Source organism: Artemia franciscana, chromosome 2, assembly GCF_032884065.1.
Source record: "Artemia franciscana chromosome 2, ASM3288406v1, whole genome shotgun sequence".
Taxonomy (NCBI): domain Eukaryota; kingdom Metazoa; phylum Arthropoda; class Branchiopoda; order Anostraca; family Artemiidae; genus Artemia; species Artemia franciscana.
In genome coordinates, this window is record NC_088864.1 from 13369819 (window position 1) to 13397678 (window position 27860).

At 34.4% G+C, this 27860-nt stretch overlaps 1 protein-coding gene across 1 annotated transcript in view; it reads left to right on the forward strand.

The window, feature by feature from the left end:
* The window catches only part of LOC136037547 (N-alpha-acetyltransferase 25, NatB auxiliary subunit-like), a 92650-nt gene that overhangs the window by 4558 nt on the left and 60232 nt on the right, over positions 1–27860 (forward strand). The window contains exons 2-5 of the mRNA XM_065720271.1: positions 5385–5470; positions 8014–8152; positions 11106–11299; positions 27027–27164. Coding sequence (XP_065576343.1) covers positions 5385–5470; positions 8014–8152; positions 11106–11299; positions 27027–27164 — 557 coding nt within the window. The remainder of the gene's footprint in view (positions 1–5384; positions 5471–8013; positions 8153–11105; positions 11300–27026; positions 27165–27860) is intronic.

Below are 27860 nucleotides of genomic sequence, written 5' to 3' on the forward strand. Positions count from 1 at the left end.
GAAATTAGAGCATATTCAACTACAAACTTGACACAACAAAAAACTTGCCTGTTTTTGATGCAAGTCAGAACCCAATTCAACATTTGTTGACATACTGGGGAATAACTGTTGGTGAAACCTGGTTTTTCAACATGTATATTCTTGTTTCTATGTTTTTCTTCAAGTTCATTCAATATGTAAAAGTATAAAACGCTATTCCAAAATTAGAAGTGATAAAACTAACAAAATTGTTTCAAGTATGTAGTATTTAGTATAACAAAATTAGTTAATCATAAGGAGTGGGATATTGTGACCTAGATCACATAAATCTTCTTCTTTCCAAGTGTTGCATATATGCCACAGAAATAGCATCTCCAAACATTATCTGGAATGGTGCACTTCCTGTCAGTTTTAAGGATCTATGTAAGATTCGTTCATTGTTGACAATGTGAATGTCATCAATATTTGTCCATTTCAAAGTGTAATCTGCAATTCTAATCCACTTGAAAATTTTTAGTTTGGACTCTCCTTTGTCAGGAAAGTCTAGAATTTTACCAACAAAATATGGCACCTTGCTTTTTTTGTTGCTAAAGAAAATGGCATAGTATTTGCCAAGCTTCAGTTCAACTTCTGGCCCAATAGGTGGCAGAATTTTGGAGTCAGATCCAGAAAATGATCATGACTTACCATTTTCAACTATTGCCTCATTAGCCTACAAACTCTGTTTCCTCTTTTGGCTTTTGTATGGCAATACTCAAGATTAGAAAGATATTTATAGAACTTCTTCCTTACCATTCCAGAAGTAGTTTTATCTCCTATCACTTTTGACTATTAAAAAGGGCAAATTTCCAATTGAATGAGCCTTTTCCAAAGTTTCTGCAGTAACAAATGGCCGTCTCAAAATTTCTATCAACCTTTTTGGAATATACAAGGTTTGGGGGAGGGAGAGTATCCACCCTCCAATCACTCCATCTTCAGAAAGGGCACTAAAACTTCTGGTTACCAATCCCAAGAGACCCTCCAAAGTTTATACGATCATCCTTTATATATAAACCTTATATGCCCCCAGGCTGTGGGGGGTTGTCATCCTCAAAAACATAATTTATAGACCTTTCAACTACGTTAAACAAAGTGGCTATCTCAAAATTTTGATTGGATGTGTTTGGGGAAATGGTAGGTGTGGTAGGGGGCTAGTTGCCCTCCAACAACTTTCAGCTATTAAAAAAAGCACTAGCCCTTTCAATTTAAAATCAAATGAGCCATTTTTTAAGTTTTTATGACAACTCCTTTGATGCAAACTGCCCTGGTAAAAAAAAAAATTGTTCCCACATTGCTCTTTACTTAGGCAGTGCTATTGTGCTGGCTATGATTTCAAGGGATACCTTAATTAAATTCCTCAAGTTTATTGTAATTTTTTTTTTGTACCACATTTTTCAGCTAAAAAAAAAGAAATTTAATTCCAAATCGCCAATGCCCAAATTCAATATCGAATAAACTATTTCCATGATAAGGCGATAGCTAGGGTCCCCCTTTTGCTGTCCACATTTGCTCCAAGAAACTTCATCTTCCTCTACTAAAATGAGAGAGGACTAGATTTCATTAAGCTACGAAATCCCCTCTGTTGCAAATAAATTCACTCTGGCTGAAATAATGTCAAAGAATTGTTTGTCATTGAAGATTCCTTGTCAGGGTATGGGCACTTACAAATTACAGATTTAGGATGTAATTATGATCTTGCCAAATTGTAAGAAAAGAATGGCTAAAATTCCTATTAATTGGTTTCTAATTCCAAGGCTTTAGTAGTAATCAATCTTTTTTTTTGTATATTGTCATTTTTCATTTTATTGGTTTTCTTTTTGCAGTGTTCTATTTTGAAATACCCAGGGTTTCATCTATATCTATACCCAGGGTTTTAGCATTTAAAAACTCAACTAGCACACGTGCCTAATGCAAGATTGTCATGCCTAGAATTAGCCTTGCAATTTTATTTCTTGTTGATTTTGCTTGAATAAAGCATGATGCAAGGCTAGCTAAAACCCTAGCTTAGCCCTGATCATATTGAATCAAGCAAATATGACAACTTTGCCAGAAGTAAATCAGATACATACATAAGCTCCTCCTTTTAGCTTGTGGGATTTTCAGTTTTGAGGCTCTTTGTATCTGATCTAAATTTGCTTAATTTGACACATAATTCACTTTGTCAAACTCTCCCTAGATTCACTTTGGAAGAACTGTATAGTAAAAACTAAGTATAATAAAACTAAAAGTGCTGATGACTGGAATGTACATAAAAATGGCCCTTAATAAAGCTGGTAAGTTGTTTCGAAAGAAACTGTGAAGACGTATGTATCAATCATTTAAAAATATATTACTTAAAGAATAATTAAAAGCTTAGTATTATGATCATAATCACTGATCTCAGCTTTTTCCCACTGAACGTATCAGAGAACCCTTCTGTATCAGAGCTCCTATCTGCAAAAATGTGGAAGTTTGTATTTTTTGCTAGAATAGAAATCACGAATTTGTGTTTATTTGTTTGTTCTTTGTTTTTTCCCAGGGGTAGTTTTATCAACCTATTGGTCCTAGAATATCAGAAGAGGGCTTATTCTAACAGAAATTAGTTCTAGTGCCCTTTTTAAGTGACCAAAAAGATCGGAGGGCAACTAAACCCCCTTCCACGCCCCTTTTCCCAAAATCGTCAAATAAAAGTTTTCAGATTGCCATTTTGTTCAGCATAGTTGAAAGGCCCAATAACTGACACTTGGAGATATGTTCGGCAAGGGACATTTTTTTATTGGAGATAACTGGCATTCAGCAAAGGACATTTTTTTTCAGCATGGTATTCTCACTAAAATATCGGTTTTTTAGTTTTTGTTTTTTTTTGCAAGAACATTTTTCATTGAGGAATTTAATAATAAAAGGTTTGTAAAACAAGTAAAATAGCAGGATTTTGTTGATAAGTTGGATTAGACTTTGTCCTTTGAAAGTTATAAGCATGGAAATCCTAGCTATGGGATTTGTTTTCAATCTGTAGAATTATTATGCTGTTTTGTAGGACTTTGCTTCCAATTTACCCTCTAAAGTTAGAAGCTAAAAATTACATTAATTGTGTGCTCATTTTGTCAGACCATAATTTGCACTTTACTGAAAAAAAGAATGACCTTGTCAATATTTATTCCTTAAAGTTTTGATAATTTTTCATTTATGAAAGTGAAAAAGTGAAAACATTTAAAACGTATTTTGTTTTCAGTAAAGTGCAAATTATGTTCTGGCCTTGAGAAGATGTGGGGGTCATCAGCCTCACTCATGTTAATTTTTGCTCGTTTTGAGTTCGACTCGGCTATTTGTTGTAATTTCTGTTCTTTTTGAGTTTAATTTATTATTGATAGTGATCTGTGGTAGTTTTACGCTTGAAAGATTATTTGACTATTCCTGCAGTTTTTTGGCTTAATGTAGCTCTTTTTTTTTTCTTTGAAAAACTTGCTTCGTGGCAAACGTTTTTTATATTAAATTCCGTTCGTTTTTTATTGACTTCTTTTTCATAGAAAAAATACTATTTATATCTTTTAGTTTTTTCTATAAGAAACCATAGTTTGGGTTGCTATTTCTATGCTGGAGAAACTTTTCAATAATTTTAATCCCGACACATACATTATTTTTTCATTTAATTTTATTATTCCTGAAGTTGACCTGAAAAATAAGACTTCATATTATTCCCAAAATATTCTATCTATGCTCTTTGACAACCTGGATACATTTACACTCTTTATGTATTTAAATTGTAAGAGCAGCAGTAGTAATAGTAGTAGCCCCAAAAGTTTCAACTTAATACTCCCAGTTGTTCTCAATATATTGCTGAGGTGTCTTATTGGCAACCATAAACACAATGCCTTTTGATTTAGTTTAAAGCAATATTTTTTTTTTCAAAAATAATTGACATGCCCTATATCCCCAAAAACATAGTTGCTGGAACATTCTACAATATTGAACAAAATGGCTGTCTCAAAAAGAGAAGGACTGCTTGCCCTCCAATCTCTTTTTATTCTTAAAAAGGCCACCATACCTTTTTATTTTGGATCGAATTAGCTCCTTTAAAAGTTTAAATGATATTTTTAGCAGTTATAGAGTGATGCTGCCTGTGATATTAGTTATGTGCCCTTTTGAAACCCTGCATACATAGAGTTTTTTGTTTAATTGAGACTCCTCGTTAACGTTCCCTATAAGTTTCACCTTAATACCCTTAGCGTTATTAGTTACAGTAACTGCAGTGGTACTATAAAAAGTATATTGCTATTTCACCTTCACAGAATTTCTTTAAGATGCATTTTGGGAAAATACGAGGTATCGGGGGGGAGGTATCAGTCCTCCATACAATTTGAATCTTAAAAAGTAAACTTGAACTTCCGATTACCAATCCAATGAGCCCCCTTCGAAGTTTATATATATATATATATATATATATATATATATATATATATATATATATATATATATATATATATATATATATATATATATATATATATATATTTACATATTAGCTCAAACAATGAAAGTTAGGCATCTTGTGATCCCATTCCTGCTTGAATATGAGACCGAGTTGTTCAAGGTTATTTCATACTTCTGTTTTATTTCAAACAAGTGTGTCTCTATTTTAAAGATTTCATTGCTGATCTGTAATTGCTGTTATTTTTTTTACTACTTTTTCTTTTTAATAATGATTAAGCAAAAAACGTTTTATTTCATACTGGTGATTCATAATTCCAATTGGTGTCCTTACACAACCAAGAAACCCAGTGGCTTTGCATAAAAAAATGATGTAAATTGTATGTATTTAAATTACGTAATGCCTTTTTTTTATATTTATTCTGAAACTTTTTAATGGCAGGGCTCTGCAGTCAGAGACGGAGTGAAAAGAAAATAGTAGCAGAAATAATGAAAGATACTTTGGAGCTGGACTTGTGGAAACACATGAAGGCTGGAGTCAAGCCAAATACTCTTAAATACTATGGTACTAAAAAGTTGCAATAATAAACAAAATTAATTTTGTAGGCTAGCTGTAGATTATAATTAGCCCACAATATTGCTTTTCTGAATTTCTATAATTAATATCTGTTTCTCTCGTTAATTTCGGTAGTAAATTAGCAGGAATTTTATAGTCACGGCTCTTATTTCTTTGAAGGAAATGTTAGGAGTCAGAGCAATTATGTTTAAAGTTTCAGCAGTTGGAGTTGGAGGTAAAGTGGACTTGCTCCACAGCCCTGATTAATAGAGTGTTTCTGGCTATGAATATTAGCCTCAAAGTATTACCCTGTTTTAGTTTTGAAACCAACTTTTGAGTAATCCCATGTTTGTTAAAAATATGAGATTATAGCCATAATTCTTATATTTGTTTTCTATTTCAGATCTTATTGACCATATGAACAATAAAAAGGCTATTCAAGAGCTTGACAAGCTCTTAAAAAAACAGCCAAACTTTCAAACTGCAAAGGTAATTTTTTGTTAATTTTGCTTCAATTTAATTTTCAGGTGCATTGTCTGTAATTTTGTAGCTTGCTCTATTTTAAAGACCTTGGTCTACTTTGTGTTAGAGACCTAAATACCAAATACAAAGGTTGGCTCGGCGGTAAAATTATAGCAGTTCATATAACTGGCTTACCAATAAAGTAAATATACCAGTCAATGCCTTTTTTATGTTCTTTACGAACATAATAACCGCTTCTACCGTAAATTCAAATTTAAGCACTTTTTAACCTAACCTAACCTTATTATAAATTATTTTAGCACGGAAAAAATATAGCATTATTTTTTTCAAAAATGATGCAAAAATATGGCACTGAGAAAATGTAGTATTATTTCGTGGAAAACGACTGATAACTCATACTTTAATTGAAAGTTCCTCATTTTTAAGAGCTCAAAATGTGCTTAAATTTGAATTTGCGGTAGAAGCGATTATTATATTCGTAAAGAACATAAAAAAGCATCGTTTGGTATGTTCACTTTATTGGTAAGCCAATGCTATGATTTTGAACTGCTTTAATTTTACCGGCACGGCCATTATTTTGAAGGCCAGACACACGTAACTTTTTTTGGCACCGATTTCAGCAGCTCAGTCGGCAAATGATAGCAGTACAAAAAATAGTGCCCTATTTTTACTTTATTTATTTTATTTTAAAAAGACACGATATCATTCCAAACATCAAATTTCATTAAGATCCCATCACCCGCTCATAAGTTAAAAATACTTCATTTTTTCTATTTTTTCCGAATTAACCGGCCTGCCATTCCCCCCTCAGATAGTCAAATCGGGAAAACGACTATTTCTGATTTAATCTGGTCCGGTCCCTGATACTCCTACCAAATTTCACCATCCTAGCTTACCTGGAATTCCCTAAAGTAGCAAAACCAGGACCGACAGACAGACCGACAGAATTTGCGATGGCTATATGTCACCTGGTTAAGACCAAGTGCCATAAAAATAGTGCCCTTTGCTGAAGATTTTCAAAACTGGACATCATCTTATTGACCATATGAACAATAAAAAGCTATTCAAGAGCTTGATAAGCTCTTAAAAAAACAGCAGTGTTTCAATAGTTACATGGTTGATCTCAACTTAGTTCTTTTGCTTTTCCTGCTGAAGAGAAGGAAACGACTGATGATTGAAACAGCTCAGGATGATTATTATTTTTCTTAGTCGTAAATAAAAGTAAAGAAAATAAATTTTCTTAGTCAATAGTAAAATGTTATTTTGAAAACAACTTTGCAGGAATTTTTAAAAAGAGCCAGTTCTGTGCTAGATCTTTGGCAAATCTGTGCCGACAAAAATTTGATGTATTTGGTCCTTTACAGTGGATATTATTATCAGAAGAACTTTTCTACAAGGAGGAGGGAACATAATTTTTCAAAATCTGTTTTTAAATTTTGGTTACTCTGTGCTAGGTGTTGTTCTTTTTCCAGGTTGCAGCATATGTTGTTACCATGATGATGAAATTCAAATTATTGTTATTGTTATTGTCTAGTTTTCTGTTTTTGGCTCCAATTTTCTCTAATAACAAGGTAAAAATTTGATTGCAAACTACAAAAAAATAGGTTTAATTACTGTTTCTGTTCATATTTTAACACTGGGGATTTCCATTCATGACTGAGTTCTTAAAATGTTGGATAGTCCACAAAAATTCTCACAAATTTAGGAATACCTATAATACAGCAATGGAAGTATTTACAGGTTTTAAAAGCACTTGCATATATTAAGGTAAGGTAAAGAATACGGCATTGGACTTTACAATCCCTACCGGCGGTGCTGATCTCCGTTTCTTGGCCCTTCAGCCAGGAAGTACAATGGAGGGCTGGGGGCCAACCATCCTGTGCTTTCGCACACCCTTTCTGTTTACGTTCCCCCAGATATCTTCAGGTACCCATTTAGGGCTGGGTCAACTCTGACTGAGCTTACAGAGTCATGCCACTGACCCCCGTTCCAAACTAAATAATTGGGTACACTAGGATTCGAACCCTCGCCCTCTCGGACAAAAAACCATAAATCTAGCGCACTAATCCATTCGGCCAGGACGACCAAACACAAAATTCCATGGATATAAGAACAATTTTATTACAAACAATAAAAATTAGTTACTTTTCCGCTTGTTTACGGTTTTTGTTCATATTTTAATGCTGGGGATTTCCATTCATGACTGGGTTCTTAAAATTTTTGGGTAGCACAGAAAATTGACACATATTTAGGAATGCCTATAATATAATGATGATGGGTATATTTATAGGTTTTAAAAGCACTTGCATACATTAGAATGGAGAAATATGAAGAGTCAAATCAGTTAATATCAAATTTCATGGATGTAGGAACAATTTTATTACAAACAATAAAAATTAGTTACTTTTCCGCTTGTTTACGGTTTTTGTGCATATTTTAATGCTGGGGATTTCCATTCATGACTGGGTTCTTAAAATTTTTGGGTAGCACAGAAAATTCACACATATTTAGGAATGCCTATAATATAATGATGATGGCTATATTTGTAGGTTTTAAAAGCACTTGCATACATTAGAATGGAGAAATATGAAGAGGCAGATCATCTGATATCAAATGTTATGGATGAAGAAACAATTGAAGATATAGCTTTACAGCCACTTACAATGTGCTTTCGAGAAACTAATAAATGTAAGTTTTCAATTTTTTTTTTAAATTTATCAGTAGAGGTTATTGTAAGGGATGTTGCTTAGAAGAGTGTTTGAAGATTCAAACCCTTCCGCTCCCTTTACTAGAACACACTGCCCTTTACTAAGGGTCCATAATTTGACCCCTACCCACGAGTGGGATAATTGTCTTAAATAGTATTTTTTAAATTATATTACAGTAATAAGATTATATTTTCTATAGGTATGCATCCTGGCTCCAAAACGAGTTGAGTCCCTCTTAAATGAAAATTCTGACCTTGTTGATGTACTGTGCATATTCACATATCTATGCATACAGGTTGCACTAAAACGACTTGTCACTGGAGTGAATTTACATGGCTTGTTCAATAATCCTCTGAGCAGTTCAGGTGTGACCAAATTGGAAATCAGCAGCCCAAAACAGCAGCTCCATTTTAACAATTACAATTTTTCTGGGGTTTGGTCGGGGGGAGGTGGGTAGTTCTTAGGTTTTGGATTCAAATCCCACCTTTTGAATATTTGAAAAATTATCATTTTGTTTTTTACTTTGGGGATAATCCCATTGGTGGCAATTTATGGAAAATTTTAGGGGAGGCAGACTAAACAATATCTAGAAAGGGCAGTTTTGATGGCTTTTTTTCAATGAAAATACCAAAATAGCAATATGTCAATGAAAATATCGAAAAGGGGTACTTTCAATATATAGGGAATTGACAAAAAATCTAGGAGGGGAGCAGTACCCCCCTCCCAAATGGCACCATTGGATAACCAACCCATTCATAATGGCTGTATTAACATCACTTTGCTCGGAAACCGGAGGAGGCCAAGATAGCTGAAACAACTAATTTACCTCTGACATAGCACTGGGAGCAGGGGGACCTTTTGTGCCGTGGGAACTGCTCACAGTAGTGTCAAACGGTCTGGGTTTTCTGGGAATAGTATGCATTGGACTTCTGCTTCTTCGTAATGATCCTGTGCAAATAATTGGCTATTTCTGTAAACTCCAGTTCTGTGTCAACCGTTTGAAGGGGAACCTGAAGATATCCTGCCGAAAGCGAGTCAGTGTTTGCATCATTATGCGATAGGTAATATCGAAATTATGACGAATATTTGGAGATATCAGGGATTTGACTGCATTTACAATGATTAAATAAGAAGTGTTTGTTTTTGTGATTTTAATAATTTGTTCGATTCAAAACACATAATTTTATTTAACACATGACATCAAACAGCTTGAGAAAATGTACCTTTCTTTTGAAGATGTCACTGTCTTTGGGAATCAACAGATTGTTGTTGTTTTAATTTTTACAGAGGAAAATCGTTATCTAATTTAATTCTAATTTAATTAAAATCAAGTAATTGCGGGTATCAAGCCACGGTTTAGTTGAAGAAAAAGCTAAGATAGATAGTCCTAGTTACTGAGAGGCAAATATGGGATAAGCCCTTTTCAGGATGGTATAAAATGATGTCATTTCACTTGTTGATAGATAGGGCTATCATCCACCCGTCCATACGATTATTCCTAGGGCAGCACTAAGGTAGATAGTCATAGAACTTAGGGATGAAAATTCGGATTGATTTTGGGTTTACGCGTGTCGGAAAATGTCCACTGGACTTGTCTGCAAAATGGGGGACTGAATTTGCTTGAACTCACAGGCGAGCAAGTAACCTAAGCCTAATAAGCTTGGCCGCTTGTAGTCTAAAGGTGGAATAACTATATCATAGGATTGACACATGACCAGCAAGCCCCCTGGACTTGCAGGCGAACGGTGAGACCTATAGTTTTCCAAGTGATTATGCTGATTTATGTTTGTGGTTCAACGTCGCAACACTGCTGAAAATGTAGTACTACCCGAAAAGTTTCATAGTTTTAAATAACCAAACTAAATCCTTATGAAATCACGATTTCGGGCATGAATGGGTGAGGGGGCATAAAAAAACACAGACGCAAAAATATTTTTATTTCTTTGTCCTTGAAACTTTGATATATATTTGAGCAGCGCCTGGTATTCAATGTAACATCGTGTATTTCGCAAAGGTTCGCTATTTTGAATGAACTTATAGATATTATAGGAAACGCTTTGCAAAATAAGATCGATTAATCTGCCTGACTTTCGGTAACAAGAACCGATTCCGCATTCATAAACCGTGCAATGGTAAAAAAAAATTAATAGGGTAATGTACTTATTACTGTGAGGCCTGTTACTGTTACTGACCTGATACTGAATGTATGATATACAATAGTTCTGTTTATTAGTATTTCATTGTCAGGCATTGGTAAATTATTTGCAGTATTTTTCAGGGGATGGAAAGGCAGCAGGCAGCTTCCTGATGAGTTTTTTTCTGTGAGATCAAAAATTATATTAATTTTTCATATGGAGATTACAAATTTTCAAAATCTTCAGCAGGTGTACTTTTTAACTTTGTGGACTTTGAAAAAAAACTAATTTTAATTTAAAGTTAAAACTATGTTTGTAGGTGTAGATAACTGGTAAATTACCTTATAGTGTAGGTAGTAACAACATTTTATTGAGTTGGTGACGAGGCTGCTGTTAGATTATACCTAATATATTTTTATATATATGTTTAATATATATATATTTAATATTTTTTGTGGAAACTATCCCATAAGGAGGGCTTTTATTGTTATCTTTATTTTATTTGTTGTTTTATTTAAATTGTTATTTTTATTTCATTTGTTATTCTTTCATATTGTTATTGTGTTATTGCTAGTGATTTTTGATTGGCAACAAATAGTGTTGTTTTTTTAATTTTTATTGTTAATTAAGAGTCAAATACATTTGACTAGACGTTGTAAAATTAATTTGATTGTTGAGGAATGTAAATATTTAAAAGATGGTATGTTTATGGTAATTCCTTAAGATGAGTGTCTTCTGGGGGGTAAGGCGGTAAAGTTGGTATGAATATGGTGATTCCTAATCAATAGTGTCTTTCAGTGGACATGATTTGTAAAGTTTATGAGAAGATAATCAAGAAAGAGCCCACTAATGAAGAATATCTGACACATTTATTTATGGCCTATTTGAGAATAGCTGATTACAAAAATCAACAACGGGTGGCAATGATATTGTATAAATCAAAGCCAAAGAATCCTTATTATTTTTGGGCCGTAATGAGTATTGTGATGCAGGTGAGATCTTTATTTTATTTTTGGTTTTTATAACAATAATAATGAAAACGTTTGCTCAAATTTTTTCTAACGTCTATACTTAAAATTTTATAATTAATATCTGTTGTTGTAAGGCATAATTAAATATGAAATGGGAATACTGACTTGGTTAGAAGACTATGGCAATGTTTACAATTGAGATGCAGATAAATAACAGTTCAAATTAGGATAAATCCTTTTATTAGACAGTAAAAAAATAATGAAAAACACTGGATATTCGATCACATACGCAGTGACCGTCATCAGTATATTTGCTGATGACGGTCATTGTATATGGGATCGAAATATCCAGTATTTTTGATTGTTTTTTTTTCACTGTATGATTAAAGGAATTGTCCCTATTTGAACTATTATTTATTGTCATGAAAAGGCAGTGTGGTCTTCGAAAATACCTAAATTGAGATGATCTTACATTTCATGCCTCACACACAGGCATGAACATGTATTTTTTTTTGGGGGGGGGTATAAAAAAATTGATAGTTTATGTAAAAAGTGCAGAGAAATTGGGAAAAATTTAGAATTTTGGGTACGTCGCTTACAGTCCAAGCTCGAATCTATTAAATTGTATGATGATGATGGTATGATATTTATTAACTCTAGAAACGTTTACGAGCCATGGCTAATACAAAAAATATAATACTATACAAATCATATTATTGTGAGATTAACGTAAACGTAACGTATTATAATTCGTTTATGATTAACCCTGAACGAATAAACGCCCTTAAATCTAGATTGAATTTACGTGAATTACAGAAAAGGGTGTCTATGTTTCATACTTATGCCCACAAACTTACCCAACTTCATTATCCCCATAAAATTTTCACCACATAATATTAAATCCTAATATCTTATAACACCATTTTGGATTTCCTGGTTCTCTAAAATAGTCCATACCTGTTTGGACCCCCCCCCCCCTTTCTAGCCCTAACTCTTTCTCGTTATTCTACCGCCTAGCTTCTCCCTAACTTTTGAAAATATAAATGTGACTACTGGTTTTAAAGGCTCAGAGCTTCAAATCGGAAACGGGGCGGTTTTATGGATACATACCAGGGGCATGCAAAGGTGGGGCTTAATTTTAGTGTTTTGCTTAGAAAAAGGAAACTTTTCTACTTTGGCAATTTGCACAATTTGTTGCAAAATCAAAACTAAACAGACTGTATGAAATATTAGGCTAAATTATAAATTATGTTCGTACAGTAAATCAATTTATAACTTAAGAAGAAGAAGATTATTTTGTGAAAAATCTTCAGTCGTGTTCTTTTCGTGCAGAAAATTCTCAGCGAGTAACTCAAATAAAGTTTATTTCGAAAATATATATGGTGATCTTCATAATTTTGAATTGACTCGTTCACAGCTGCCCAACTTGAAAAATTTTATGTTTCGAATTGCTGTTTAATTCGTTCATTGATTACACTTATCGACTACAAAGGTCCTTGTGTCGGCCCTGCGGCAGCTAGAATTGAACACTTGGTCACGTATCTCCGGGAAAAGACCAGTCCACTGGACAGCTCTGGGAGCTATTTAGATTTTGGTTGGTTCATGAAGCTAACATTATGTAATGAGGCTGTACTTCGGGCTCGTAAGTTCTATTTGGGTAGCATTCTGCTTTCCCCTGTTAATGTGAATCTATTTTCATTGATGTTTAATTTTAAAAGATATCCTACGAATCCTATTGACGCCACTGCTTAGAAACTCACAGGGACAGTAAGCTCTACTCATCGGTGACAGCTCGCTACGATTGCTTGCTTCTCATTGGCCAGCGAAACAACGCTATCAAGCAGGAAACCGTGGAAAAATAAACTTCCAATAAACGGGTTTTTTCAAGGAAACGAAAAAAGCTAAAACAAATAGAAATTACATTGAATAATTAAGTTAAAATTAAAACCGGCAGAAATGACCACAAACGAGAGTGGGGCTAATATTACCTTAGGCATCTAAAGGCCAGAGTGTCTTTTCCACTTTGCTGGAAACAATTTTTAGTTTGTACAGTTTGTTTTTACATGTCATAATATCGACGAAAAAACAGTAAAAAAATATGTCACAAGGATTGTCAAGATTTACAAATAACAGTGGTACTACCCGTCCCCTTCCCTCCCTCTCAAAACCTTTTAATGGCTTGAATGTCATTCGTGCTTTATTGAAAACGAAATGTATTTTGAACGGTGGGCTTTCTTTTGCCTAAACATCTATAACAACAACAAAAAAGAAAGGAAATCGTAGTAGCTAAAAAGAACTAATGCATGTAGATTGAAAGTTTAATGTCTAAATGAGACAATTTTTTTTTATTCAAATAAAATTACTGTTGCAAATTTCCCCCTGAAAATAAGTTCCTCCTGAAACCACACAGCGCTTTGGACGGTTCTTCCACTCCTCATAGCGGTTCTTCCAGTGATGGAACTCTGATACTGGAATATTAAAGCCGTTAAATGTTTTCTACTGTCCCAAAAATTTTGTCAACTTCGAGAAAAAAAAGTCAGAAGTACTCATGCGGAGTGAATACGAAGGCTGAGAGCCCACAGGAATGTTTTCGCTGATCAAAAACTCGTTTATTGAAATTGCCCTGTCACAAGGAGCATTATTTTGATGAAACCAGCTATTCTTGATGTTGGCTCTCACATCAATGACTTTTATTTTGTAATTTTCAAGAACCTTCCGGTTAAAGTGTTGATTGACCGTTTGAACTTGAGGTGCTTTCTTTATTGTGGATGGTTCTGTGGATATTAAAAAAATCATCATACATATGATCTTCGACTGCCGTATCGTGCTTTTTTGGGCCTTAGAGACGTTGGAATTTGCCACTCCATGCTCTGGCGCCTGGTTTTATGTTGTAGTCAAACACCCAAGATCTGTCACCAGTAACGGTACGTTCCAAAAAAAAAATGGTAATTTTCAATCGAATCCAAAAAGTCAAGATACCTTTCCCTCCTGATGCCCTTCTGCTCCTCCAAGCTGTTTCTAAGATATTACTGACGTACTATTTCAAGGACCAGTATACATGTAGTGTTTTTCAATTTACAAGCTTATAGACCGAAGATAAAACCATCTACGGACCAGGTATTTTTGACTCATCTGATAGACCGGTTAAGTAAGATTTTGCTCCATTTTACTCTGAGTTACTTGAGTCATTTCAGAATCCTAAAATTTGAGGGACAAGAGGAGTAGACCTCTGAACGGAGGGTGTTGTTTCTTGCCATATAATATTTTGATGGAACCCTATATAGTGCTGGATATATTTAATGATGCTTGATTCTAACAACAGTAGCATTTTGTTTCAATCGTTTCATAATCCTGAAATTTATTAAGAGGTGATGTGGTTTCTGGACATATAATATTTTGATAGAACCCTATATACTGCTAGATATATCTGAAGTGGAGAGTGGCGAAATGCCATTCTGCACTGGCATTTCGCTTCAACTGTTACATTATTGCATATTTATTCGGGAGATGAGTGTGAAAGCCGTTGGAATAGGAGGAGGTGGTTTCTTTGCATATAATATTTTAATAAAACCATATGTAATGAGAGATATATTTAGTGGAGCTAGATTCTGACAAGAATCGAAAAAATGTAACTTTGGCACTCTTTTGTAATGGGTATCTAAATAAAATATCTGCCTTTTTTAGGTAGGTATGTTTTCTAGGAAGACCTCAGAGAACAAACAACACAAATTCGTTTTGTAATGTCGTTTGGTCGTTTCGATTGTCAAAATCCACTGTCTCTAGTCAGAACTTTGCTTGATTGAAAATTAGAAAGAAAATCCGAACTATTATTTGAATCATTGAATGAAATCTTGGCATATACATTCAAATTTGTTTAAAGTGTAGATAATTTACTTGTGTTTTTTTTTATTGCCAGATGCAATAACACTTCCTGAAGTCACCAATAGTTTCAAGGTCTAACTTAGCCTTACTCTGACAATTTTTTTATGTCCCCCCTCACATGAAGACTTACTTCCAGGAGCTATGAGTGGGTCAACGGAAATTCAATTCTGAATTTTCTAGACTGGTGATTTTTTTGAAGTATGAAAATAGTTACGTGCAAGTGGGTTAAACAAAATAATTTTCCGAGTTATTTTGAATGGTGGCTCTCGTAAAACATGGCCTAGATATTTTAAACGCCTCTCTTTAATAGTGCAGCTTCTCTTTTAACACTGAACCTTTGGCACTTTTCAGCGTTTGATACGCGGTCATGAAGAAGTAAATCATGCAGGCTTGGCAGACTGTTGCTTAAGTTTCTTTAAGGAAATTTCGTTTTGCTGTATCATAGGCCTTCTTCCGCATCCTTAAAGTAGGAAGGTTTAGACTAAAAAAAAGAAAATCCTTTATTTTCTGTGGTTGACTAGGTCGTGATGATTCTACAGAGTTTTGTGAAGAGACTCCAACACTACCTTGTTTTTTTTTTTTGCTGAGCAACTAAAAACGATTCTGTGCCACTCTGAGCAACTAAAAACCACTCTGTGCCACCCTGAGCAACTAAAAACCACTATGTGCCACCCTTAGCAACTAAAACCCACTCTATGCCACCCTGAGCAACTAAAAACCACTTTTTAGATCAGCAACTAAAACCACTCTGTGTCACTATCAGAAACTAAAACCACTCTGTGCCACCCTGAGCAACTAAAAACCACTATGTGCCACCCTTAGCAACTAAAACCCACTCTGTGCCACCCTGAGCAACTAAAAACCACTTTTTAGATCAGCAACTAAAACCATTCTGTGTCACTATCAGAAACTAAAACCACTCTGTGCCAGTCTGAACAACCAAAAACCACTCTATGCCTTTCTGAGCAAGTAAAAACCAGTATATAGCTGACCACCTCAAAACCACCAAGGAACTACTCTGTGATAAGCAAGGAGACAAGGCAATTAAAGAGCTCAGATTTCTGAAGCAAGTCTGGGTATAGTGTTAGCAAGAGTGGAGGTTGGTCGTTCATGCCAGTAGATTTAGTTCTTACCGGGTTAAACCGTGGAACCAAGTGGGGTGCAAGCATAGCTATGCACCATCAAAATAGCTAGATTAAATCAAATATCCCTGTTTAAGATAGACACCCAGAAGTAAAACTAGTGATTTGTAAAGCATGCAATCTATTACACAGTTGAAGGACACTGAGAGGAAATACATTCTGGTTTACTCCAGATTTCGCTAGGAGTTCCTATGTCTCTTCGACATCCAACTCGACTCACTGATTCTTGTCAATACTTCAATTAGCCATTTATCCATTAAAGGCTTTCTGTCAGCATCTGACAGGTAATAATTTTGGATGTGTAACAGAAATAAAGATGGCGGTGAAGTGTATGGAAAATATGACCAATGGCAGACTCAATCTTTCAAATTGTTAGATAATAAGACAAAGGCAGATTGTGTTAGTGCAACATCTGCCTGGCCTAAAGCTATCTTGATCTTACCATGTTTTTATCTCTAGCCTCTCTGAAGTGATTCAGAAAAATAGTTCTGAATATTTTTGCAGTTAAATCTGCAGTTACGTCTTTCAAATTGTTAGTTAATAAGGTAAAAGAAGATTGTGTTAATGCAACTTTTACCTGGCCTAAAGGCATTTTAATTTTACCATGTTTTATCTGTAACTTCTTTGAAGTGTTTTCGAAGAATAGTCCCGAATATTTTTATTGTGACATCCCCAGCTACATCTTTCAAATCGTTAGATAATAGGATGAATGGGGGTTGTGTTAGTGCAACCTTTACCTGGCCTAAAGGCAGTTTAATTTTACCGTGTTTTAACTCTAGCTTCTTTGAAGTGTTTTCGAAGAATACTCCCGAATATTTTTATTGTGACATCCCCAGCTATATCTTTCAAATCGTTAGATAATAGGATGAATGGGGGTTGTGTTAGTGCAACCTTTACCTGGCCTAAAGGCAGTTTAATTTTACCGTGTTTTAACTCTAGCTTCTTTGAAGTGTTTTCGAAGAATACTCCCGAATATTTTTATTGTAACATCCACAGCTGCATCTTTCAAATCGTTAGATAATAGGATGAATGGGGGTTATGTTAGTGCAACCTTTACCTGGCCTAAAGGCAGTTTAATTTTTACCGTGTTTCAATTCTTGGAGAATACTCCCGAATATTTTTATTGTGATATCCCCTGCTACATCTTTCAAATCGTTAATAGGATGAATGGGGGTTGTGTTAGTGCAACCTTTACCTGGCCTAAAGGCAGTTTAATTTTACCGTGTTTTAACTCTAGCTTCTTTGAAGTGTTTTCGAAGAATACTCCCGAATATTTTTATTGTGACATCCCCAGCTACATCTTTCAAATCGTTAGATAATAGGATGAATGGGGGTTGTGTTAGTGCAACCTTTACCTGGCCTAAAGGCAGTTTAATTTTACCGTGTTTTAACTCTAGCTTCTTTGAAGTGTTTTCGAAGAATACTCCCGAATATTTTTATTGTGACATCCCCAGCTACATCTTTCAAATCGTTAGATAATAGGATGAATGGGGGTTGTGTTAGTGCAACCTTTACCTGGCCTAAAGGCAGTTTAATTTTACCGTGTTTTAACTCTAGCTTCTTTGAAGTGTTTTCGAAGAATACTCCCGAATATTTTTATTGTGACATCCCCAGCTACATCTTTCAAATCGTTAGATAATAGGATGAATGGGGGTTGTGTTGGTGCAACCTTACCTGGCCTAAAGGCAGTTTAATTTTACCGTGTTTTAACTCTAGCTTCTTTGAAGTGTTTTCGAAGAATACTCCCGAAATTTTTATTTTGACATCCCCAGCTACATCTTTCAAATCGTTAGATAATAGGATGAATGGGGGTTGTGTTAGTGCAACCTTTACCTGGCCTAAAGGCAGTTTAATTTTACCGTGTTTTAATTCTAGCTGCTTTGAAGTGTTTTCGAAGTTTACTCCCGAATATTTTTATTGTGATATCCCCAGCTACATCTTTCAAATCGTTAGATAATAGGATGAATGGGGGTTGTGTTAGTGCAACCTTTACCTGGCCTAAAGGCAGTTTAATTTTACCGTGTTTTAATTCTAGCTTCTTTGAAGTGTTTTTGAAGTTTACTCCCGAATATTTTTATTGTGACATCCCCAGCTACATCTTTCAAATCGTTAGATAATAGGATGAATGGGGGTTGTGTTAGTGCAACCTTTACCTGGCCTAAAGGCAGTTTAATTTTACCGTGTTTTAACTCTAGCTTCTTTGAAGTGTTTTCGGAGAATACTCCCGAATATTTTTATTGTGACATCCCCAGCTACATCTTTCAAATCGTTAGATAATAGGATGAATGGGGGTTGTGTTAGTGCAACCTTTACCTGGCCTAAAGGCAGTTTAATTTTACCGTGTTTTAACTCTAGCTTCTTTGAAGTGTTTTCGAAGAATACTCCCGAATATTTTTATTTTGACATCCCCAGCTACATCTTTCAAATCGTTAGATAATAGGATGAATGGGGGTTGTGTTAGTGCAACCTTTACCTGGCCTAAAGGCAGTTTAATTTTACCGTGTTTTAATTCTAGCTTCTTTGAAGTGTTTTCGAAGTTTACTCCCGAATATTTTTATTGTGACATCCCCAGCTACATCTTTCAAATCGTTAGATAATAGGATGAATGGGGGTTGTGTTAGTGCAACCTTTACCTGGCCTAAAGGCAGTTTAATTTTACCGTGTTTTAATTCTAGCTTCTTTGAAGTGTTTTCGAAGTTTACTCCCGAATATTTTTATTGTGACATCCCCAGCTACATCTTTAAAATCGTTAGATAATAGGATGAATGGGGGTTGTGTTAGTGCAACCTTTACCTGGCCTAAAGGCAGTTTAATTTTACCGTGTTTTAATTCTAGCTTCTTTGAAGTGTTTTCGAAGTTTACTCCCGAATATTTTTATTGTCCCCTGCTACATCTTTCAAATCGTTAGATAATAGGATGAATGGGGGTTGTGTTAGTGCAACCTTTACCTGGCCTAAAGGCAGTTTAATTTTACCGTGTTTTAATTCTAGCTTCTTTGAAGTGTTTTCGAAGTTTACTCCCGAATATTTTTATTGTGACATCCCCAGCTACATCTTTCAAATCGTTAGATAATAGGATGAATGGGGGTTGTGTTAGTGCAACCTTTACCTGGCCTAAAGGCAGTTTAATTTTACCATGTTTTTATCTCTATCTTCTTCAATGTGCTTTTGATTATCAATCAATCAATCAATCAATTTATTAATACTAAAAGAAAAACTATTACAAAAGTAAATCAATTAATAGGCCCAAGAAGCTTTGCTTGTAATGGGCCACAGATAACAAGAATAAAACACTTTTATAAAATATATACAAGAAAAAACAAAAAAACATTGGAACAAGACAAGGACATTTAACAGATAGAAGATTTAGAAGGAGATTTAACATATAGCTGAAAATGATTTTAAAAAAAGAGAAGTGACATACAAATTTGGATAGAATTAAACAGAGAGACAAAAATAATTGAACTGGAAAGACCCGACAAAATAATGCCTTTGCAGAAAGAAAAAGAGGGACATCCGAATGGATGGAGTTCCATAATAGAATTGACTGATATACAGGAGACCTCTGAGCTGCTGTAGAGGATCGTTTTGGTAAAATAAATCGTCGAGAAGAATTACGCAAAGAAGAAAAGTACCTACCTGAGCCTGTCCTTGAGAAAAACTGCTGCAGGGTCGGTGGAAGAGTACCTAGAAAAGCAGAATGCGCTAAATAAAGAGTACTTTTACCTATAATATGATCCAGCAGAGCTATTCCAGTATCATTATAAAGATCAGAGGAGGGGTAAAGCCGAGGGAGAAGAAAAGTAGCCTTCACTGCCCTATTTTGGGCTCTTTGAAGTGAGCAGAGAAGAGATTTATTAGTATTGCACCAGACAGAGCAACAATAAGAAAGGTAAGGATGAATAAAAGCATAATAAAGAGAAACCATAATATCAGGAGGAAGAAATGAATTAATCCGGTGCAACATTGAAGACTGGCGGAGGATTAAGGAACGGGTGTGAGTTATATGCGGTTTAAAAGAAAGAAAACAGTCAAGATACACACCAAGAAATTTCACCATAGTAGCTTGTGGTATAATATCATTCCCAAAAGTCAGGGTGATTGGCTCCTGTACGTCTCTCATACGGTAAGGGGTCCTAAAGTTGACAATGGCACTCTTTCGGCTGTTAAGAGCCATACCATTTGACCAGCACCAATCCTTTACTTTATCAAGAAGACCTTGAGCTATAGAAGTGGCAGATGGCAGGTCCACCGCAGCAATGAAAAAGTTACTGTCATCAGCAAAAAGAACAGGGTGAACATGGGGATGAAGACCATCAACAAGATCATTAATGTAGATTAGAAACAAAAGTGGTCCAAGCACAGAGCCTTGTGGGACACCTTTCAATACAGGCAAAGTAGAGGAAGAAGTACGGTTAACCAAAACATACTGAGATCTATCTGAGAGGTAGGACCTAAACCATTCTAGTGGGACTCCATGCACACCAAATAAGGATAGTTTAGACAGAAGAACATTGTGGTCAACCATATCAAAGGCCTTTGAAAAGTCAAAAAATAGACCCAAAACACACAAGCCCTTGTCCAGATTAACACGTACAAACTCTGTAGCATCAGTAAGTGCATGTAAGGTAGAGAATGAGGGACGAAAACCATACTGATGGTTAGTGATGAGAGAATTTCCATCAGTCAAATTATTACTAAATACAAATGAAGAGAGTCGACGATACACTACTTTTTCAACAACCTTTGAGATGACGGGAAGAAGAGAAATAGGTCTGTAGTTTGAAATTAGAGACGAATCACCTTATTTGTGCAAAGGTATAACAGTAGCAACTTTAAATGAATGAGGGAAAATACCAGAAGAAAGAGAGAGGTTAGTTATGTGTGAAATTGGATGAGAAACAAACTGACTAATTTTTTTAAGGACATTATTACTCAAACCAAAACTATCAACTGAACGACTGCTAGGAAGTTGAGAAATAATACTAACAATCTCAGTAGTACTACATGGGGAAAGGAAAAAAGACTTCTCTGCCAAGGGAAAACAACTTACTTTACTTGTGGGTGGAATTAGAACTAAAGGAAGTGTGGTGAAATACGAATTGAAGGCACTCGCTGAGGATTTTTTGTCCACAACAGATCCATCAGCATTTCTATAAAGACATGGGGAGGAATGTTTGAATTGCTTGCGAGAGAGAGCTTGGTTAATTACAGTCCAAACCTTGCGCAAATTCCCCTTGCATTCATTAATTCGACGCGAAAAATACAGCTTTTTTGCTAAACGGACTGAAGAAGTGAGCACATTTTGTTAATGTTTATACTTCAAAAGATCATCCTGTGTCTTACTTTTACATGCGGCCTTGAACAAAGACGCCTTCATATGGGTTGCATTGATCAGACCTCTAGACATCCATGGGCATTTGGGTGTAAAATTCCTTGGCTTATTTCTAAGAGGAAAATACTTATCCAACAGAGTTCCCATACGACACAAAAATAATCTAGTTGCACAATCAGAATCATTAGCTTCAAGAACACTAGACGAATCATTACTCTGAAGACCATGTATTAAATTAGAAATTTCTTTATCTGTAAAAGTTCTAAAAGAAGACTTACCTTTCTCATCCACAGTAATCTCAGTTTTAGGCACAGATAGTGATAGATAAATAGGAAAGTGATCAGAAAGATCAGTGAAAACAAGACCAGAAGAGAACTTCAAATTAGGAGAATGAGAAGTGAAAATATTATCTATTAAAGTGGCAGAATTTCTTGAAGGGTCAACGCGAGAAGGAAAAAAAATTGAAGGAAGTAGCCCTGAAGAAGAAAATACATCAAAAAAATAGTCACATTCATCATTTGATCCAACATTTAACATATTGCAATTAAAGTCTCCCAAAACACAAATTCGTTTTTTAGAGAAAGTCCCCACACCGGAAAGCTGATCAAGTAAATCACAGAACAGATGTGTTGGAAAAGGAGGGGGCTTATAAAACAAACAAACAGTATCACATGCAAACTGGCTTTTCAGATCAATGACAAGAGAATAAACTGTCCTACTATTAAACGCCACTGATGTAAACAAGGATTCAAGGTCAGATCTTCTACAAAATTCAATATTAGATTTTATAAACAAAGAAATACCCCCAGAACACTTTGTTACCATTCTAGGGACGTGAATAGCAATATAACCATCCATATCATAAGCTGTAAAATTATCACTATCAGATAACCATGTTTCTGTCAAGCCTATGACATCAAAAGGGCAAGAATTATTAGACCACAAATACGACTTAAGACTGTCCCACTTATCTCTTATTCCACGCACATTCAAACAAAATACATTAAAGCAACTGTTTGAAGAGAGTGAGGGCATAATGTTATCACAATAATCAATGGTGGTGTGATAATTGCAGCTAGAACTAACCATAGATTTAAGGAGAGGGTCAAAAGTGTGTGCCTCCTGTCTACCAGCACTACTTGGTTGATCAAATATAACTGAATTAAGAATAGAAGAATTCAAAAGAAAGGAGAAATCACCCATATATACTACACATGACAAATGTATACATTAACTTTACAAATGAACACAATATCCATACAAGCAGGCTGAAGTAAGAGAGGGTGGATTGAAAGGTAAGACATATAGGCAACAATGGAGAAAATAACTGCAAGAACAAAGAACAATAATAAACTACTAGGTTCAAAGGGAATAAAAATAATAACAAACAAGTACAGGGACAAAGGCAAAAAAAAAAGGTAAAACAATAAAGGAACAACAGGAGGAAAGAGGTATCAATGGTTTTTGCAATCCACTTAAATGAATAATGTAAAACGACATAAATGCAAACATTATGCAACATTATGCAAACATAAGAAAAACTATTAGATCATAAATAAATTTACAAAACAGAGCTGAAAAAAAAGAAATGGTTTATTTCAGTCCTGGGAGGGGCTTGGATGGACTTGGATGAGCTGTAGTTAACTGATAGAGAGTATCAACTTGAGATGCCTCTTTGACAGTAATCACTTTACCATCAGAAAGCTTTGTGAGTATTTCTCCTCCACTAGACCATGTAGACCTCTTCCCAAGCTTTGATTTAGTATAATTAAGTAGCTGAAGTCAGTGATTGACTTCAGTGATTTTTTTTTTTACAGTGATATCTGCAACTATATCTTTCAAATTTTTTGACAATATGACAAACGGAGATTGTGTTACTGCGACCTCTTCCTGTGATAAAGCCTCGTTGATTTTATTGTGTTTTTATTTCTAGCTTCTTTGAAGTATTTTCGAAGAATACTCCCGAATATTTTTATTGTGACATCCCCAGCTACATTTTTCAAATCGTTAGATAATAGGATTTTCGAAGAATAGTCCCGAATATTTTTATTGTTACATCCCCAGCTACATTTTTTAATCGTTAGATAATAGGATGAATGGGGTTGTGTTAGTGCAACCTTTACCTGGCCTAAAGGCAGTTTAATTTTACTGTGTTTTAACTCTAGCTTCTTTGAAGTGTTTTCGAAGAATACTCCCGAATATTTTTATTGTGACATCCCCAGCTACATTTTTCAAATCGTTAGATAATAGGATGAATGGGGGTTGTGTTAGTGCAACCTTTACCTGGCCTAAAGGCAGTTTAATTTTACCGTGTTCTCTAGCTTCTTTGAAATGTTTTCGAAGAATAATCCCGAATATTTTTATTGTGACATCCCCAGCTACATCTTTCAAATCGTTAGATAATAGGATGAATGGGGGTTGTGTTAGTGCAACCTTAACCTGGCCTAAAGGCATTTTAATTTTACCATGTTTTAACTCTAACTTCTTTGAAGTGTTTTCGAAGAATAGTCCCAAATATTTTTATTGTGGCATCCCCAGCTACATCTTTCAAATCGTTAGATAATAGGATGAATGGGGGTTGTGTTAGTGCAACCTTTACCTGACCTAAAGGCAGTTTAATTATACCATGTTTTTATCTATAGCTTCTTTGAAGTGTTTTCGAAGAATAGTCCCGAATATTTTTATGATGACATACCCAGCTACATCTTTCAAATCGTTAGATAATAGGATGAATAGGGGTCGTGTTAGTGCAACCTTTAACTGACCTAAAGACAGTTTAATTTTACCATGTTTTTATCTCTATCTTCTTCAATGTGCTTTTGAATAGCAGCCTGTTTTGTCTTTTTTTTTTTACAGTGATATCTGCAACTATATCTTTCAAATTTTTAGACAATATGACAAACGGAGATTGTGTTACTGCGACCTCTTCCTGTGATAAAGCCTCGTTGATTTTATTGTGTTTTTATCTCTAGATTTTTTAGGTGGTTCAGGAAAATAATACCGATTATTTTTACAGTTACGTTAAATTGGTTAATCCTTCGGTAATTTTAATATTCTGTTTCATCAGATTTGTTGTAAAAAGGATGTAAGACGAAGGTCCTTTTCAGACCTTTGTTTTTTTTTCAGTGAGTTTTTTCAGACCTTAGAATTTTTCGTAATTGAATTATGGGATATTGTTAAATTTTCAGTGACAACTTTAGTTTCCCTGGTTGCAATCGTGCTGCACAAAAATAACAGTAACTAGTAGGAAATTTTTTTTAGCTGAGAAGGTGAAACCTAAAGTGATTAAACAATGTTTTACCGCTATTTGTTAATACTGACAAAAAAATAAAATAAAATGAAGGACTAGTACCCTGTGTTCAGGGTTGCTATCAACCTTGAAAAAAAATTACGATCAATTCTTTGGACCAGATTTGAAGAATATATTTGCACAAGGCTGCTTGACACAATAGCGGTAGCAAAAAAAGAGGGAGAAGTGTTAATGGATAGTTTCTACCATATTTCTATTTTCTATTTTCTATAGATATATTTTCTATTTTCTATATTTTCTATTTTCTATTTTTCTATTCTATTTTCTATAGAATAAAAACAAATGCGGGGCAATGTTTATATTTAAGATGAAACTGTTTGACAAACCCATTTATTGGTAGTGCTTCTACCATTTCCAAATTTTCAATGTTCCAGGGATTAATTTGTTTTTCATGTTAACGTTCGAGCAGGTAATTTTTTGAAAAATCAATTTTCTTTCGGAGAAATTTGGAAAAAACCTCAAAAATTGGGTATAGTGGAAGTTGCGGTTGGAGGCAGCCCTGCCTATGTTGTAAGCTTGATTAAAAAAAGATACGCCTTTTTTATCATTTTAACTTACCTTTGGTTTAAAGTGGACTAACGCTTAATATTTTAATCAGTAGCATGTTAGTATTAGCAACGAATACATTGATAGAATAGTTTGAGTTTATAATACTGCTTTTTTTTGTTTTAAGAAGAATTCTAACAGTAAAAAGCCTCTAGGGCTATGATGCAACAAGTTTCATAATCTTTCTTATCTTTTCCTTTCCTTTTTTATTAAAGATTCCTTTGTTTCCAAAAAAGGTTTGGAAGATAAACCAAGTTTCTCTAGGCTATTGATTGCTATTGAATTTTTAATGCAATTAGTTTTTATTTTTTTTTATATTTTTAATGTTTTACACAATTTAGTAACTTTAATTTATATGTACGTTAAATATCCAGGCCTAGTGTAATGTTTTTTAATGTTAGATTGAAATGTTATTTTTATATTTTCTATCTTAGGCATTTTGTGGACATTTTCTCCATTGATTTGAAAATCTAATAGTATTACAACCAGCCTACATGATTTTTTCCATGCTGTCGCATAATCTTTGTATAATTGGCCTTTACCTACTATCATGCTATCAAGATTAAAAATAAATCTCAAACTAAATGTTAGAAATTGAGAGAAACATTAAAAAAGATTGTAAAGTAGTCAAGTTTAAATTAAGCTGCGGTTACTTCTGGCCTCCTTTGCATAATTATTTTAATGTACTTTTGGTTTAATTCAACTTATTCTTTGATTTTTTTTTTTTTTTTTTGCTTGCTAGGCAATAACTGGTGATCCAGAGTTGTTCAGAGCTCTTGGTAAAGGTAAATAATAATGCATTGGAATTTACCGTCCGTACCGGTGATGTTAATGTCCGTTTCCTGGCCCTTCAGCCATCCTGTATTTTAGCATCCTGTGTTTTGCAGATTACTCCAGATACCCATTTAGAGCTTGGGCGACTTTAGCTGAGCCTACAGAATCACTCAAGAGATCCTCGTTCCTAACCAAATAACCAGCGATACCAGAAATCGACCGGTTATCCTCATGGTCAAGGGTTTAGTGTGCTCACCATGTGGCTCTAAGGCCCCAGAAGAAAGGGAATGAGGAAGGAAAAATGGAAAATAAATCAAAATATAGCCTAAGTAATAAAAAGAGCAACTAGATGCCTTTTATCACCATTAAGCAACTCAAATCAGGTGATAATGGACTCTACAGATCTGTCCTCTCCTATCACTGCCGTCTTACAACCAACTCAAAACAGCAATCGGAACTATTATCAAGAATGAAACTTGCACATATTAAAAAGAAAAAGTATCTATAATAAATATATAACCTTGCTACATCAATAGATATTAATATTTTTAATGCATTGTAGGTTGAACGTATAATTATACTTTGGCTGCTATCTTATCTATAAATTCAATTAAAATTTAAAAGTTGGAAAAAATAAGAAAAAAGTTTTAAAGCGGTTAAATAAGAATTTAGTTATGGTTAGCTTTAACCGTCTTTCCTAGTCTTTTTAATGGGCTTTTCAATTAAATCAACTTATTTATTTGTTATTTCTTTTCCTTAGGCAATTACTGGTGATCCGGAGCTGGCCAGAGGTGTAACCTGGCCTCTGGCAGAGAGGATGATAAAAAAAGCAGCTGCTGATGGTAAAATTGAAACTGAGTCGGAGGTTTTGCTCTACCTATTTATTCTTGAAATTCAGGTAATAAAAAAGTAGCTGCTGATGGTAAATTGAAACTGAGTCGGAGGTTTCGCTCTTCCTTTTTATTCTTGAATTCAGGTAATCCTGAATATTCTGTATTCCGTTTATTATTCTACATTCTTTATAATATTCTGTATTCTGTATAATATTCTGAATATTCTGCATAATAATTCTGTATTCTGAATCATTTTTCTAAATTGTTTTCTGAAATGGGATCTGAATTATTTTTAGTGAACCATTTTATGACAGATGGGAAATAAACACTGAGTCTTGGAACTTGATGTGTAGATATTGATATTTATTTGTTTAATTAACACTGATATACACTCATAACACTAATAACACTGATATAGACTCATAACACTGATAACACTCATAAAAACTGAGTCTTGGAACTTGATGTGTAGAAATTTATGTTTAGTTGTTGAATTTAGAAGTTAACTTCGACATGATGAAATATTTCAATTATTTAAGGGGTGAAATCACGGATTTACTCTTGTCTATTGGGTTTTGAAGTCATAAAAACGAAGAGGAACTTCGAAAAAATCTGAATTCTTAAAATTTAGGTAATTATGCTTTATTCCTTAATCCTATAGGATTCCTATAGGATATTCATATATGATTATTCCTATATTCCTTATTCCTTTTATTCCTATATTCCTTTATCCCTTATTCCTTATTATGCTTTATTCCTAT